Genomic DNA, 17510 nt, shown 5'->3' with positions numbered 1-17510 from the left:
TTCACTACCCAGTAGTGCAATTGCTGGGTCATAGGGTCAGCTGGTAATCTTTTATTAGGAATCCTTGATAAGGCATATCTTCTCATGGTGCTTTGAAAATTTGTCTTTGTTTTTCAATAGTTTTGATTGATCTAAGTGTGGATCTCTTTAAGTTTTTCTCTCTTAGAGTTTGTTGAGTTTCTTGAATGTGCAGATTATTTTTTCATCAAATTTAAGGAGTTTTGGTCATTATTTTTTTCAAATATTATTTTTGCTCCTTTCCTCTCCTTTTGGGACTCCTATTGTGCCACAGATATCAGATCTGTTCAATTGTCTTCATTCATTTTTCTTTGTCTTCAGACTAGTTTCAAGACCTGTCTTCAGGTTCACTGATGCCTTCTTCTACCCACTTGGATCTGTTGTTGAGTGCCTCTAGATAGTTTTTCATTTTAGTTATTATATTTTTCAACTCCAGAATTCCTTTTTGATTATTTTTTAATAAGTTCTATATATTTATTGATAATCTCTATTTGATAAGACATCATTCTCATACTTTAGTTGTTTAAACATGGTTTCATTTAGTTCTTTGAACATATTTAAAAATCTTGTGTACTAAGTAATGCCTGGGCTTCCTCAAGGATGGTTACTACCGATTGTGCCTTTTCCTTTGTATGTACTATACTTTGTTTCTTTAATGCCTCATAAATTTTTGTTGAAAATTGGACATTTTAAATAATAATTGGACATTTAAAATAATCATGTGGCTGCTCTGGAGATGAGATTCTCCCTTTCCCAGGGTTTGTGGTTGTTTGTGTTTCTGTTATACCATGACTTTTTGGAACTAATTTTGTTAGATCTGTGTTCTGTTTCAAGTGTGGCCATTCTCGTATCTGCTTGGTTAGCTTAGTTGTCAGCTAATGATTGAACAGGGATTTGCTTAAATGCTTGGAAACAGTAAATCTCCTAGTCTTTGCCTCAGGGCTTTCTGTGTGTATTGGGCCATGCCTTTAACACTCAGGTAGGCATTTTATAATTCTGCCTTCACCTTAACTTCCTGCTCCTGCATCCCTTCAAGGTCAGCCAGGGATGAGAGTTTAGTACCTTCTCTGGTCTCTGCTGAGAAGGTGTGAAGCCCTGGGCGCTTGCACAATCTTATGCATGCGCATGGCCTTCTAGCTTCCCAGGAATATATTGGAGCTTTTAAAACTGTGTGGAGATCACATTTCCCTTTAAATTTTTTGGTTAGCCTATTGTTTGCCCTAACATTTATCCATTGCTTCACGTAGCTGACATGTTAAAAAATTGCCTGTAATTTTTCATACCTGCGCCTGGGGAAAAGGTTTTCACACTGGGTTAACTTTGAGTCAGGTCAATAAAGACAATTTTGAACATGGCGTCTTCCAGGGACCCACCAGATAGTTCAGGTAATGATATTTCTCAGGGAATGAGGTTCTGAACAAGCTCCAACCCTCTTCTGCCCTCTTGTGATGACTGCCACGCTTCTGGTGTCCATCATGATTGTAACCTGTTGGTTTTGATGGATACCCTGGATTTGGTGAACAGGAGATGGAATAGGGCAAGTTAAAAGGCTACAAAGTTTGCATTTTTTACTGAGATTGATCTGTTTTTCTTATGTAAACACTCCTTGGATTGCTATAAGCTTTTGGTTAATTTTCAGAGATCTGAAAAGGTTGATTCTGACAAATTTGCCAGTTTTCTAATTGTTTTTATGGAGGAGAGAATTTTCAGAGGTCTTAACCTTTGCCATAGCTGCCTTCATGCCTCTCTTTTGAATTTAGCATCCAAAACATCATTTTATTTTATAGTTCCTAAAATATTGAACTTACCACTTTTGTATTAAAAAATGAAACAAAGTTGAAACATTTTACTAATTAATGTTTGCTCATTTTTCTGTTAAATGATAACCATAGATCATGTTCATTATAAAGCCATACTCTTTGTTTTCAACAGGAACTATCATGTATTTTATTACCTCCTGGCAGGAGCAAGTGAAGAAGAAAGATTAGCATTCCATCTTAAACAACCAGAAGAATATCATTATCTCAATCAGGTGCGAGTTCATGAAATGTATTTTGAAATGTAGGGCATTATTAAATTTTCCTTCTTGAGAAAAATTTTTTCCCCAAACCTAGTAATGGATATTAACTAGACTTTTCATACATGCAGTCTAAAAATTTATGTGATGTGCTTCTCAAATTTGAGAATTATTATTACTCATATGAGTTGGGAGAGGTTAGTTATATGTGTGCCCTTTGCTTTTTGTGAAACTTTTTCAGAGAACAATAATTTATATATGTACCTACATGTTAGAAAAATGGATTGGTCTTTTCAAAGCGATTTACCTTTTAAAGACAAGAGCATGTTCAGTGTTACTAATAATGTTTACCCTTTGCATGGGATTACTTGAAGCCTTTTTTGTATGTTTTGAAGTCTAATACTTATACCTCTTTGCATGATATTATGATACTAACAGAGTATGATTATTTTTATAATTTAGCAAATGATCCTATTCAGTATGAAATTCATCGTATCTTTCGTGAAACTAAAAATTCACTCCTAAATTTCCATAATTAAGGGATAATTTCTTGTAATTTTTCATTACAATGGTTTCTCCAATTTTACTATTTCTCATATTAATAAAAATTCTAGAATCAATATTAATGGAATTGGTATGACAGTAGATCACTTAAATAACAGATTGTCTTGTTTTTTTTTTTTGATTGAGGCGAGATGTAATATACATGGAAATAAATGCCTTTATGGTAATTTAAAAAATCCTTGTGAGGGTTTTGTAAGGAAATTGACATTTTGATGATGGTTCAAAGGTTGTAGTATGTGTTTAAGGTTATGAAAGTAAGATCTTAGACTTTTCCCAAGATACACATGATGCTATGTAACTGATATTTCTTAATTTTGAAACTACATATTTATATAAACTAGTAAAACTTTGTGTTAATATATTGATTTCAAAATTATTTAAAATATCACTTCTTGATATAATACTAGGCATTTGTACTGTATAAAATTAAGTAGATTTAAAAAAAATCATTGATTTAGCTTCTGAGCTTTTTCTTTTCCCTCTTAAACTTTTTGCAGATATTTGGGTGATTAAATATATCCTTTTTAAAAACTAATAATTGCTCATAAATGAGCTGATAGTCCCGAGCTTTTTACTCTTCTTCCAGATACTTTTTTGTTATCAGTGGCCATACCGTACATATTCTTGTTATAAAGTGGTCATTATTCATAGAATATGAGACTGAGCAGTTAATACAAATCTCAGAGTCACTGGAAAACAGCAGGTATGGATTGGTTGTAATAATATATGATCTCCCAGAATCTGAATGTTTACCTAGTTGTTTCTTGTTTTATGCTGCTACATAGAATAACTTTCTTTGCGTAGCAGCAGTGCTAACTGAATACTACATCTAAGAGATGATTAGAGAAGAGTGATAACCATTACTTCTACCTAACTAATCTGCCTTACTTTCAGATAACAAAGAAACCTCTCAGACAGAGCTGGGATGATTATTGCTATGACTCTGAGCCGGTCAGTACAAGTACCTAAATACTCTGTGTTCCTGTTAAAGGACCCTCACTCACCTTGCTCATTTGTACCTATCTCATGACTTAGAAAGAAAATCAGCTGAAATACAAAGAACCTAAGAAAGAAGATAAATTAATGTTTAATTTCTTTGAATTGATTTTGTAGGTGTATGGTCTCTGGATCAAAAACCAGTCAATTTACTTTTTAAAAAATTTATTTTTTTGTTGCTCATGTTTAGTCTATATTTATTTTGACAATAAATTGATTGTATTCCTGTCTTCAGCATTGATATGGATTTTTATGAACTGCAGGTTTTTTTCTTGAGGTGTATTTTTTTTCAATTATTTTTTTGGTGGTTTCATTACTCACATGCTATGAGTAGTATGTAATGTTATCTTTTTTTTTTGTAATGTTTATCTTAAAAAGGTATAGCCTTACTGTTTTATGTCATTTAACAGTCTTTTAACATGATGAATGCATGTACATTTTTTCTTTGAAAGTTTTTTAGTGGCAAGAGAGGCTATAGTCTTTATATAATTTTCTAAAAAGAATTGAAATTCGTATAAATAAGATTATTTTGTTTTTAATTGAATGATTTAAGGGCATATATGATGTAATATAAAATGAGTAGGTAAATTTAACTTTATTTTTATATTTTATAAGGACAAGTTTGTGATCAAAAAAAAACACAAAAAATTTTTTTCCTTTCCTTTGTAATGAGGTCATATGTAAAGGCTGAAAACATGCACTCATCTATATCTATTAATTAACTAATGAACTAATTTATTAATTATTCCTTCTGGAAACATAACATGTCTTAGTTCTAGCTTTAAATAACTATGACTTTAATTTTCACTGTGTGTGATTACATACTCTACTAATTACAAAGCTAGACTGTTTCAGAGTTGAGAAGGATCAGGGATTCATTCCTATTGAATGTATATATAATTATATATATATCAAGTAATTTATGGTTTCAGATGTAACATTTTGGAAAATTTTAGACATTTAAGTTTATAGATTCTGATATATTTTAGTAGAAAAAATTTACACTGTTTTGCCACTCTTGAGAAGCTTCCATCTTTCACCTATTAACATCAAGTGACTGAGTCTCATTGGGAAGTAGGTAGGAAACTGGTAAAACTCACATGGCAAGTGTAAGAATTGATTGCCTGTACAGAGCTTATCATGACTTTATGTACTGATCTGCTGTTATTTAGACAGTCTAAGTTATGCTTCAGAATTTGGGCTCTGAAGCAGACAGACCTGACTTGAATACTGGCTTATCCACTTACTAGTTTTTGAGAACCTGAGCAGGTCACGTAATTCTTTTGTTTCCACCATCTTATATTTAATGGGATAAAAATGGTCTTTAACTCTTGTGAGAATTAAATTAGACAATGCATCTAAATAGCTTGATAGAGTGTTTAATATTCAGTACATGTAAGTATTCAGTACATGTTCCCAGATCTGCTGCCACCATCAAAATCATCATTATCCATCTTTTCCTTATAGAATTTTGTACCCATACTCCTCTCCTCCCTTTATGTCTTTCATCACTAGCCTCTCACTTACTGTGTTTTCAATCTATTATTGTTTGAACTTTGAATAATCTCTGTTGCTTTTTCTCACAAGTTAATTAATGAAAGCAAGCAGTTAATCTGAGGATCTTTTGGTTTGTTTTTTCCTCTTAGGTCCTCAGAGTATATTTGGGGGCAAACTAAACTTTGTTTCCCTCTGAGTTATGAGAACTCATGTGACTTAGCATTATAAGAAGAGAGGATTGTTAGGTACTGTTTTGTAATTTGACCTATATTATCATACATATAATGGAATTGTATAGATGATCCCAAGGGGAACTGTGGTGAGAAAATTGCTTTTAACAAGGGACCTCTTGTTGCCCATTGTATGTTGATTTAATTCCTATTAAGGGTTATCCTATTAAATAAATAAGCTTAAGCAACTGGTGTTGCCTGGGAGAGTGCAGAGGATTCAGAACTGGGTAGATTTTCGTTCTGCCACCCCTGCCATTTAGGTGAATTATTTAACCTCTGAGCCTGTTTTCTTTCCTATTGAATGTATATATAATTATATATATGTACACATAATTATCCCCTTGTGTTTATATAGAATTTTAAACTTTATATCTACATTAGTAGTTTAAAAAAGATAAATGAGTACTTTCTCAAAAAGGAATGTTTCATTTAATTCAGTACTTATTCAGTAATTCATTTATTACATATTTACTTTAGTAATTACTCTCTTCTTGGCACTGATTTGATGCTGGAGATCAGCAGTGAATAAAACAGATAACAGTTAAGGCATTTATTGAGTACTTGATGCAACATTCCACAGTAAGAGATAGACATTAAAAAAGTATATACATGTGAGGAGGTTTTTGAAAATGTAGGTGTAAGGGACTGTGAGAACAAATAGTAAAGGGCTTTAAAAACTTCCTTGTTAGGGCTCCTGGGTGGCTCAGATGGTTAAGCGTCTGCCTTCGGCCCAGGTCATGATCCCAGGGTCCTGGGATCGAGTCCCACATTGGGCTCCCGGCTCGGCGGAGAGCCTGCTTCTCCCTCTGACCCTCTCCCCTCTCATGCTGTTTCTCTCTCGCTCACTCTCTAAAAAATAAATAAAATCTTTAAAAAAAAAAAACAAAACAAACAAAAACTTCCTTGTTATTTTAAAGATAAAGATTATATATATGTTTGACTTTTTTGGGAGCTGAAATACAAGGGTTACTCTATTTTTAATTTTTTTAATTTTTTAAAGATTTTATTTATTTATTCATGAGAGAGAGAAAGAGGGGGGCAGAGGGAGAAGCAGGCTCCCAAGGAGCAGGGAGTCCAATGCGCCCCAATACAAGCGTTACTCTAAAAATATTTTTTTTTATTTGGTAGTTCACAGCTATCTTTACTAACGTGTGTATTTTGCAAATTTTTAATTTTCACGTATACTTTCTTTTGCTGATTGATAATCATGTTGTTTATATAATTTCATTAGGAACTATATTATATCTAATATTGATATAAACATCTTTATATCATATAAATCTAGGCTCCATTTCTCAACTAAATTACTGCCTCTTCTAAAATTTATTTTTGTGTCTCAGGATCTAGTTCAGTGCCTTGCATAAGCGTAGGCATTTATTAAATATTTGTTGAATAAATAACATTTGTTTGTGGAATTGAGCTCTCTAATGCTTTGGATCTTCAGAACTCTTCAGCACCACTCAGAATCAAACTTTTTATCAGAACATTTTATAATATTGTTAGCTCTTTATCTTAAGTTACTTTGAGATCCTTGCCTTGGTGATTGTGAAAGGGAGAATAAAAAGGTAACTTACTGGTATTTTGGTAGGTATGTGTTTAGTATGCATACCTGTAATAAGAATTCTCTAAATATTTCACCAGCTCTAATTTTTATACACAGGTATACTTATGTAGAATTACTCTATTTCTGAGTGGCTTACCTTACTTTTCAGTAGATAATCTTGATTTCTTCCCCCTTTTTCTTAAATAAGCAGGATTGCTTCTCGGTGGAGGGGGAAGATTTGAGGCATGACTTTGAACGCTTACAACTGGCCATGGAAATGGTAGGATTTCTTCCCAAGACACGAAGACAGTGAGTTTGTTTATTGTATTCTTACACCTTTGGTAGAGAACAAATCACAATGTGTGTTTCACAAGTTCCTCTTCCTTGGTCCTTTGAAAGAATTTTCTAACAGATATTCTGGATCTAGTGCCTCCTCCTTCCTTGTTAAGCATTGCTTTGAAAATTTATTTTTCTAGAAGACTTGCTTTGAATTGCTTTTTTTATTATAAATTCTTTGAGAATCTCTTGAAAGTTGGAACTCTTCTTCCTGTAAACTGTACATGCATAAATATTTGCATATAGTTGCAGGAGTTCATTTTGCTCCTGAAGCCTGTCCATAGACCTTTCTTAGAAACTTGCTTTATAACACTATTTTTATAGCTTTATTTTCTGTATCATTGATCTCTAATCTTATTAAGGCATGCATACCTATCAGTAAAACATAATTTTCCCTGTATTTCCTGTGTAAATTTATGTCTGTACTATTGTACTAAACATATTTTGTTTATTATAAACAAAATAGAAATGTAAAAAGGTTGAGGGATGAAGATGAAGCAACTTATATTTAAAATAAAACTATTTAAAATTAAAGCCCAGTGATGGGTATTAAGGAGGGCAGGTATTGCAATGAGCACTGGGTGTTAACGCGCAAACAATGAATCATGGAACACTACATCAAAAACTAATGAAGTACTGTGTGGTGACTAACATACATAATAAAAAAAAATAATAATAACACAAATAACCTTGACTCTCACCAGAAAAAAATAGTAACAGAACTATTTTTTTGGGAAGGGAATTAGTTATGTCAGATCTGATTATATTGTCAACTTTTTTTTTTTTTTAAAGATTTTATTTATTTCTTCATGAGAGACAGAGAGAAACAGAGGGAGAAGCAGGCTCCCAAGGAGCGGGAAGCCCGATGCAGGACTCGATCCCAGGACCCTGGGATCATGACCTGAGCCGAAGGCAGATGCTTAACCATCTGAGCCACCCAGGCGCCCTATATTGTCAACTTTTAATGTCATACTAAAAGTAGAAGAATAACAGCTCTGCTGTTTTCTTGTTTGCTTGTGATTACTGTGAATCTTGAGTTAGCAGATTATTAGCCAAACTCTTTTTTTTTTGAAAGATAAATTAAGGGATGCCTGGGTGGCTCAGTTGGTTAAGCGGCTGCTTTCCGCTCAGGTCATGATCCCATGGTCCTGGGATTGAGTTCCACATCGGGCTCCTTGCTCAGTGGGGAGCCTACTTCTCCCTCTGCCTGCAGCTTCCCCTGCGTGTGCTCTCTCTCTCTCTCTGACAAATAAAATCTTAAAAAAAAAAAAGAAAGATAAAACCAAATGTAAATATGCAAGTCCATTTAATTGGTCACATAAACTGCAATTCACTGAAAGTTACTAAGTAAATTAGAGTAACCCTATAGTTCCTCCATGCTATATTATTTATATTCTTTCTTCAACATACCTCCTTAACCTCATGTGACACACCTGACTAATTGACATACATGGATCAAAGTGTCAATCTATATATTAAATGATAGTGAAACAATTTCATTTTTTTAGATAACATAAGTTGGAAATAAAATATGTACTTCTCATACACCAAGGGGTTATGTGTCTTTCATACTTTCTGATATCACTGTATCCCATATTGGAAGCCACTGGAAAATATATGTAATATATTTAATAGCTTGGCCTGTAATTTGACCTTTCTCTATTTTAGATATTATCATCAGATATTCCCTAACACAAATTTTGCATTTTAACTAGACTGATAGTATCCTCTAAAACATGTTGTATTCTGAATGTCCAGTATTTTCCCCATTTCTTGAAGGACCCATCTTTCTCTCTTTTTTACTCATTGAAATACTTCCAGGTTTGTTTTTTTTTTTATAACATATCATATATACTGCTCTTCCCCTCTTCTTTGACCATGATTGACTATGCTAATAAATCACAGCATTCTTTTCAACTGCACTCAGATCTAACCCAGAATTCCTCCTAACACAACCTTGCAGGCATCCCGAAATTTGGTATGTCAATGGAAACATGTTTGCTTTAGAGTACTGTTCATGTCCTCCCTTTTTATTTTTTAAGCTCTTTATTTATTTAAGTAATTTCTACACCTAATGTGGGGCTTGAACTCATGACTCCGAAATCAAGAGTTTCACTCTTCCTACTGAGCCAACCATGCGCCCCATGTCCTATCTTTTTAATGAAATTTTTCTTAACTGTGCATTGTTTCTATCTTTAGTATTTTAAGATACCCTGCCTTATAGTATAGTATAGTTTTTGTTGTTTTTATCTCCTAATGCAAGATTTTAAGCTTTTTGAGAATAGGGATTTTTTATTCATATTTGTAAATCTTTTTTATATTGAGTTATTATAGTATATTAGATTGTTTATATAACATTTATTGTTGGAGAATATGTATCACATATTTGTGTGTGAGAAAACATTAACGTACTGATTGTTGAACCCCAGATTCTGAAATGATATAATTAACAACCGTATAAACTACTACTAAAAATAGTTTTTAATAAGTGGCCCATGAATTTGCGTTTTTATATCTTTTGGCTTCCGTTAGTCTTTATAATGATTCAGTTGATACTGCATTTCCTCTCTAATTTACCCAGAGTACTTTTATGAATTATTCCTTTATGATTGACTTGTATTTTGTTTGAGTCATGTTAATGATTCAAACATTTACAATTTTAAATTGTTTGAAAAATTATATCTATCAATTAGATGTTGATTCAAGACCTTTGAAAGTGTGGCTGTTTGGTTCCTAAAGCAGTGTCTTTATTTTATTTAGAATACTTCCTAATTGTCAGAAAACACATAGTTAAAATTTTATAGGTAGAACAGGTTTATCATAAGGAAATAATCGGAAAAGACACAAAGATGTGTGTGTGTGTGTGTGTGTGTGTGTATAGGTTTCCAGGAAGGGCTTTTAGATGCTGTGTTAAATGCCTTTGAGAAGTCAGATAAGCTAGGGTGTAACATAATTTTCTTAGTTATGTGGTGGTCCTTGGTAACTTCTCTGAGATATTTTAATGGGGTCAGATGTCAGGGTATGATAGTAAATAAGGAATGACAAAGTAAAGAAAAGGAGTATAAATTAACAGTTTAATAAGCTTGTTTGTGAAGTTAAGGAAAAGATGTGGGATCTAGGATGGGTTGTTTAAAGTAAGAGAAAAGTGAAGATAATATTATTTTGATAGAAAGTTCTTGTAGATTGAGGTAAGAGATAGGAAATATGTATAATAAAGTTCCTGAGTAAACTGGAGTTTATGGGATGTTGGAGAGCACAAGTAGGGGTCTAGTTTGACTGGAGGAAGGTCATGTTTTCCTCTAAGACAGAAGGGAAGAATGGAAGGGAGGGTCCAGTTGTAGATGTTTTATAGGTGGGGCCTGATATTAGGTAATACACCCAATGGCCTCATACTGTTTATTTTAAAAGCATTTATCAGGGCTTTTGTAGGAAACCATTTTTTAATATAACTAATCATAAAAAATCACCTAGGCTATTTGGTTAAGAAAATACAGATACCAAGGCCTTGCCTTTAAAGATTCTGATTAAGTAGATCTGAAATAGACAATGTAGGGAAAAGGCATTCCAGGCAGGATGAAAAGCATTTGGAAAGACTTTGAAACACTATACAGATTCAGGCAATAGCAAATCCTCTTCAAACAACTATGTCCAGTGGTACAGTACTGAAAGTAAGGTTATGTAAAGCACTTTGCATAGTGTCTGACATAGTACACATAAATTTTAGTTATTATAGTTATTATTCCCATATTTTTTATTCTTATGAAGACTGAATACATCATTTGTACTGGTTTATTTGCTTGGTTAGAATTTTGCAGTGAAATAAGTTTGGAGACTGCACATAAGCAAGCTATAATTTATGGTTTTATTTTCACAGGATTTTCTCTCTTCTCTCAGCGATACTACATTTGGGTAATATCTGTTATAAAAAGAAGACATATCGGGATGACTCCATAGATATCTGTAATCCTGAAGTTCTGCCTATTGTCTCAGAATTATTAGAAGTGAGTTATTATATTTTCAGTTATCATTTCTCAAATACTGGGTAACTTCTCACTTTTAATTTTGTGTAATTATTTGGTTAGGTGTAAATGGGTTAATGCTTTTTATTAATAGTGTTTCTCCAAAAGATGGAATTTTTGCTGTTGATCGTACCTGAATCTTTGGAAGGCTTGGGTTTTCTTGTCTGCCTCCCTTTGGCCTGGATATCCATAATCCCTCAATTTGCTGGATAGGAGCAGTATTTCATTCTAGACTGTACCATATTCTAAGCCGTTAATAGTTTTTCTCCTTCTGTATTTGAGATTTCTTCTCATACTAAGATTTTGATTAGATTATTTATCTGAAGATGGGGTATCTGGATGAGTGGAGAGAAAAAGGTACTAACTTTTTATCTTCATGTCTAAATAAGAGCCAGAGGTCTTCATCTACCATGCTTCTTCCTATCAAGGTCTTTATTACCTCATTCTCTCTTCCTGGAGTGATGGTTTCTCATGTTTTCCCAGCTCACTTCTCATCTTGATAAATTCATCTCAAAAGGGGCATCATTTTTTATAGGCCTTCTCCTCTCACAGAGCAAGGAAATATATGTGTGTTTACTAACATGTGTGTATTCACATACTACAGATGTTTTTATATATCCATCTATAGCTATATACAAATAAACTTGAGGTACTAATGATGTTCCTAACTAATGCATTATCACATGTATCATTCTAGGCTTCTCTCCTTATCTGTAAACTCCCATTTTAACAGTGAGGAAAGTATCTCCTACCTTCTGCCATTCATTTACTTAATTATTCAATTTTAGTGTTCAGTTGACCCTTGAACAATGCAGGGGCTAGGGGTACTAACCCCTCTGGCTGTCAAAAATCTGTGTATAACTTTTGACTCCCCTGAAACTTAATAGCCTAATGTTGACCAGCAGCCTTACTGATAACATAAACAGTTGATGGAAACATATTTTGTATGTTAGATGCATTATATACTGTGTTCTTACAATAAAGTAAGCTAGGAAAAGAAAATGTTAAGAAAATCATAAGGAAGAGGGGCGCCTTGGTGGCTCAGTTGTTAAGCGTCTGCCTTCGGCTCAGGTCAAGATCTCAGGGTCCTGGGATTGAGCCCCACATCGGGCTCCCTGCTCAGCAGGAAGCCTGCTTCTCCCTCTCCCATTCCCCCTGCTTGTGTTCCCTCTCTCACTGTCTCTCTGTCAAATAAATAAATAAAATCTTAAAAAAAAAAAAAAAAAATCATAAGGAGAAAATACATTTACAGAACTGTATTTATCAAAAAAACCCCACAGGTAAGTGGACCTGTGTAGTTAAAACCCGTGTTGTTCAAGGATCAACTGTTCATGTATGGGAATGTACATGTATTTATGTATGTTTGCACTGCTATGGGAAATGACTTCATCAACTAGAGTATAGAGTATAATGTTCTTTTGTCTTTAGTTTTTCAGACTCCATTAATTTTCAGAATTACTTAGGTTAGCACCTTTTCCTTCCACTCCCTTCACTGAGGTTGTTTCATATATTTGTCATACAGTTAGATTCTCTTGTTATGGTCTGCATTCTTTCCTAGAATCCCCCAATGTCTGAAATAATTTTCTAAAAGATCCGTTCTTTGTGCTGTATGGTTTATGACAAATGAATAATGTCATGTTCCTCCATTACAGTATCATATAGAATAGTTTCAGTCCTAAAAATCCCCTGTGCTTCACCTCTTCAATCCCTATCCTGATACCCTTGGCAACCACTGATCTTTTACTACCTCTGTAGATTTGCCTTTTTCAGAATGTAGCATAATTGAAATTATACAGTATACAGCCTTTTTTCAGACTAGCGACATGCGTTTGAGATTCATTCATGTCTTTTTGTGGCTTGATAGCTCATTTCTCTTTATTGCTGGGTAATATGCCATTGTATGGATGTATCATTGTTTATTCATTCACCTATTGACAGACATCTTGGTTGTTTCCATTTTTTTTTTGCAGTTAGGAGTAGCCTACCTTTTTTCTGTTAAAATATTACTCATCTTTCAAATCTTGGTTCATTTGCCACTTTAATAGGGTTTAACCTTATTAAAGGATCTAAACTGACTCCATTAGGTAGAACATTTGCATCTACTTAGCGTAATTTAATTTTGATTTTGTAGCAGAAAGTTAATTGTTTACTAGTTTGTGTCCATTATAAGGCAGCAATGCTCTTTGAGAGCAATAGATGCCTCTTTCTTATTTATCTAACCTTACAGTGCTTATTATTTTGCACATGCCTGGGTGTTGCTTATTAACTTTAATGAAATGAGTTAGCCTGGCAGACGGGGCAGGAGAAGGGGATACATTAAATTGAAACTAGACTCACTCATTGGAAAGAAGTTCTACCAGGAGGTGGATGGAATGTGGTATCTGAAGGTGGTAATTTTCAAGGTCATGAGGATCAGGGAACAGATGGTATTTCAGTCAGGCATTTTAGGTGATATTTTAGTCAACAGAAACACTTGGTATTGTGGTAATAATAGTGCATTGTAGCTAGTGGTTTTATTTATAAGTTCAGGCATTCAGCAAATTCCAAGGATTCTGGTCCTAGTGCAGTATTGTTTCTTTGGTTAGAGACTGGTAAGAGCAATTCAGGTAATTCTAAAAGGAACCAAGTATTGGTGAAAAAGGAGAAATCTTGTTCTGAGAATTGGGCTTATCAGTGTCATAGTTAGACTAACTGCAAATATGATTGGTTACCAAATCTCACTTTTGAACCCAAGCTTCTTAACTTCCTTCTTTTTTATTTTAAACATTTTATTTATTTGAGAGAGAGAGAGTGGGGGGTGGGGCAGAGGGAGAGAGAGAATCCCAAGCAGACTCCCTGCTGAGCAAGGAGCCCGTTGTGGGGCTTGATCCCACCAACCCTGAGATCATGACCTGAGTTGAAATCAAGAGTCGGATGCTTAACTGACTGAGCCAGCCAGGCACCCCTTAACTTCCTTCTTGTTGTGTTTAGTCTGGACTGGTTCTAGGAATGGAGGTTTGGTAATAAGTAGGAAGAAGTTATCTTCAAAGTTGAGGAGCTAGACAAGTACTGACAGGACCTATCGAATAGTATCCTGCTTGTATTTAGTTCTTAGAAATTATTTTTAAAAATGATTCCTAAACAAACAGGGTTGTTGGGGGGGGGGATGGGGTAACTGGGTGATGGACATTAAGGAGGGCACGTGATGTAATGAGCACTGGGTGTTATATAAGATTGATGAATCACTGACCTCTATCTCTGAAACTAACAATACATTTTATGTTAATTAATTGAATTTAAATAAAAAATAAAATTAAAAAATTAAAAAATAAAATGATTTCCTGTAATTGGTTAAAATTAATAATAATAATTGCAACCTTAAGGCTTTTGTTGAGATAGAATTCAAAGATAGGAGCAATAACTGGTTTAATTAAAATGTAAACTATTTATTATTATTTTTTTAAGATTTTATTTATTTGACAGAGAGAGAGAGTGAGAGCAGGAACACAAGCAGGGGGAGTGGGAGAGGGAGAAGCAGGCTTTCCCTCCAAGCAGGGAGCCCGATGTGGGGCTCCATCCCAGGACCCTGGGATCATGACCTGAGCCAAAGGCAGACGCTTAATGACTGAGCCACCCTGGCGCCCCAAAATGTAAACTCTTTACTTAAGATTTAATTTAATTCCTCTCCTTCTTAAAGTGATTCAGTTCAATGATAAATATAGATTCAGTTTTTAAGAACAAATGTTTCTGAAATAATTTTATTTTGTTTTTTCAGTTATTTTTATAATTTTGTAGTTACCTCAGGCATTAGTGAATATTTTGAGTATTCTGTTCACTGAATTCCATTTGAGATATATACTTGTGAAATTATTGAAAGATGAACAAGCTCCAGTAGACTTAATTGTGGGTAATTGTGGAACGTATTTTTGTTGCATATTTTGGAGCATATTAGAACCATCATCATTATCAAAAACTGTTCAGTTTTTAGTAGATTTATGTATTTTGAATATATTTTAACATCTGTTGAAACAATATAAAGAATGGGTTTTTAACAAACACATATCAGTTTCTCAAGTAAATATGAGAAACATTGTAGACTTGGATATTGAATCATTCTTGTTATTTTGTGTTAATAAAATTTATTTTTTTAATTTTAAAAGTCATATATGTACAACTAAGGACATTTGGGAAATTATAGAGGTAGTTGATTAAAATATGAATTTACTAATATTTTCTTCAGGATGTTTATCAAAGATAAGCAAGATTAGTTTGTTTTGTATATAGATCTTTGTATGATCCTTATTAGGTTTTAGTGCCAGCATTAAGCCAACTCAAAATGAGTTGGGTAGTTTTTTTTATCTTTTCAAAATTTTTTCTGCGTTTAAGAGAAGAATCATTAGCAAAGAAAAATATGTTCCTTAAAGATTTGAGAGATATCAACCTTACGTTCAACCGTATTTGATGTCCTTCCAGTTTGTTTTGTATTAACTAATTTTTTAGGATTTTCAAGTCTGGCTTGAGTTCTTTTTTTTTTTTTTAAAGATTTCGTTTATTTACTTGACACAGAGAGAACAACAGCAAGAGAGGGAACTCAAACAGGGCGAGTGGGAGAGGGAGAAGCAGGCTTCCCACTGAGCAGGGAGCCCGATGCGGGGCTTGATCCCAGGAACCTGGGATCATGACCCGAGCCGAAGGCAGATGCTTAAGGACTGAGCCACCTAGGCGCCCCTTGAGTACATTTTGATGATTTTTGTTTATCTAGGAAGTCATGTGTTGATTAAATGTTCAAAATTTATTACTTGGCATTCTTTGTAAATATTCTGTTAATGTTTAAAACCTTTTTCTTATGGTGTTAGTTTTCTGTTTGTATTTCTTAATTTTTTTGATTTGGTGAGAGTTGTGTTTCATTTCTTGTTTTCAAGTAAGTGGCCTTTAGATTTATCATTTCTACCATTTTACTTAATATGTTTTAATTTCTGTTTTAACATATTTTCTTCATTTTTCTCTTTGTTAAATTATTAATTGTTCTCAGTACACAATATATATAGAAAACAGTATAATAAACACCTGTGTACTCACAACCCCACTCATGTAATAAAATAGTGCATATAATTGTAGCTCACTTTTTACTCTGCTACACCAGAAGTAAACACTATTATGAGTTTGGTGTTTATCATTCTCATTCTTGTTTTTCTATTTTCAGAATAGGTAGATGTTTACATAAGAATATATCAGTTTCGATATATTTTCATACTTCATGTAAATGTTCTACTGTATCATTCTAAAACTTGAATTTTTCATTCCATACTATGTTTTTGAGATTTTTCAATACTTTTATTTAAACATTTACATGATTCTTTTTAGTTGCTTTATAAAATTTCATTATATGAATAAAACATTTTTTTAGTGGGGATTTGAGGTCATTTGTAATTTCTCATTTATTGGTAGTACTAGGATAGGCATTTTTTGTACATGTCTCTCTGCTGACATGTGTGAGAATTATTCTAGAGTATAAATAGTTTACTGATACTGACAGATTACTGTCTATAGTGGTTGTACCAGTTTATACAAGTGTATGGAAGTGACTTTTTCTCCACATTATTGCCAGCTTATATTTGTTTGTTCCTTTAAAAAAAATTTCTTGAGTCTACTGCCTAGATATTTTATTTTTTAAAGATTTCATTTATTTGACAGAGAGAGGGGGAGAGAGAGAGAGAGAGGAAGCGCACAAGCAGGGGAGTGGAAGAGGGAGAAGCAGGCTTCCCACTGAACAAGGAGCCCGATGTAGGGCTCCGATCCTAGGACCCTGGGATCACGACCCAAGCCGAAGATAGTCGCTGAACCAACTGAGCCACCCAGGCACCCTAGATCATTTATGTTTAAATATTCACTTTTAATAATAATTGCTTAATCTCACAATATAACAGTGTTTTTTATCACTTAAGTTTTTTCTTAGTTTTATTAGTTTTGTCATATTTCTGTAATCTGGTATTATTTAATTTTTGTTTTTCAAAATATTTTAAATATATGTGACAGCTTGAGGTCTTATATAACTTGGGCTATTTATTTTTAGTTTTACTGAAGTTGAAATTTTTTCCAATTTGTTTTGAATTTGAAGATTGAGCAGTGAATGCTCCAAAAGAAGGTATATTTCCTTTATGGTACCATATTTTAAAAAATGATTGATCTGTCATGAATTGCTGGTGGCAAGGTAATGCTTCACTCTGTTGTTTTGTAACTCAATTTCTCCTTATAATTGAATCTTTTTTGCTTGGTATACTTCATATCATATTATGTACTTAAAATTTTGA

At 33.5% G+C, this 17510-nt stretch overlaps 1 protein-coding gene across 10 annotated transcripts in view; it reads left to right on the top strand.

The window, feature by feature from the left end:
- Positions 1 to 17510, top strand: part of MYO9A (myosin IXA) — a 272310-nt gene that overhangs the window by 68409 nt on the left and 186391 nt on the right. For 6 of the 10 annotated variants that reach the window (XM_034993654.1, XM_034993659.1, XM_034993660.1 and 3 more), the window contains exons 5-8: positions 1951 to 2050; positions 3494 to 3550; positions 7074 to 7174; positions 11076 to 11202. In XM_034993654.1, coding sequence (XP_034849545.1) covers positions 1951 to 2050; positions 3494 to 3550; positions 7074 to 7174; positions 11076 to 11202 — 385 coding nt within the window. The remainder of the gene's footprint in view (positions 1 to 1950; positions 2051 to 3493; positions 3551 to 7073; positions 7175 to 11075; positions 11203 to 17510) is intronic. The other 4 variants (XM_034993655.1, XM_034993663.1, XM_034993657.1 and 1 more) reach the window with 2 other exon arrangements.

The sequence above is a fragment of the Mirounga leonina genome, unplaced genomic scaffold (assembly GCF_011800145.1).
Source record: "Mirounga leonina isolate KUSES-001 unplaced genomic scaffold, KU_Mleo_1.0 Mir_91, whole genome shotgun sequence".
Classification (NCBI taxonomy): Eukaryota; Metazoa; Chordata; class Mammalia; order Carnivora; family Phocidae; genus Mirounga; species Mirounga leonina.
The sequence above is the reverse complement of the archived record's forward strand: the minus strand, read 5'-3'. Positions and strand labels throughout refer to the sequence as shown.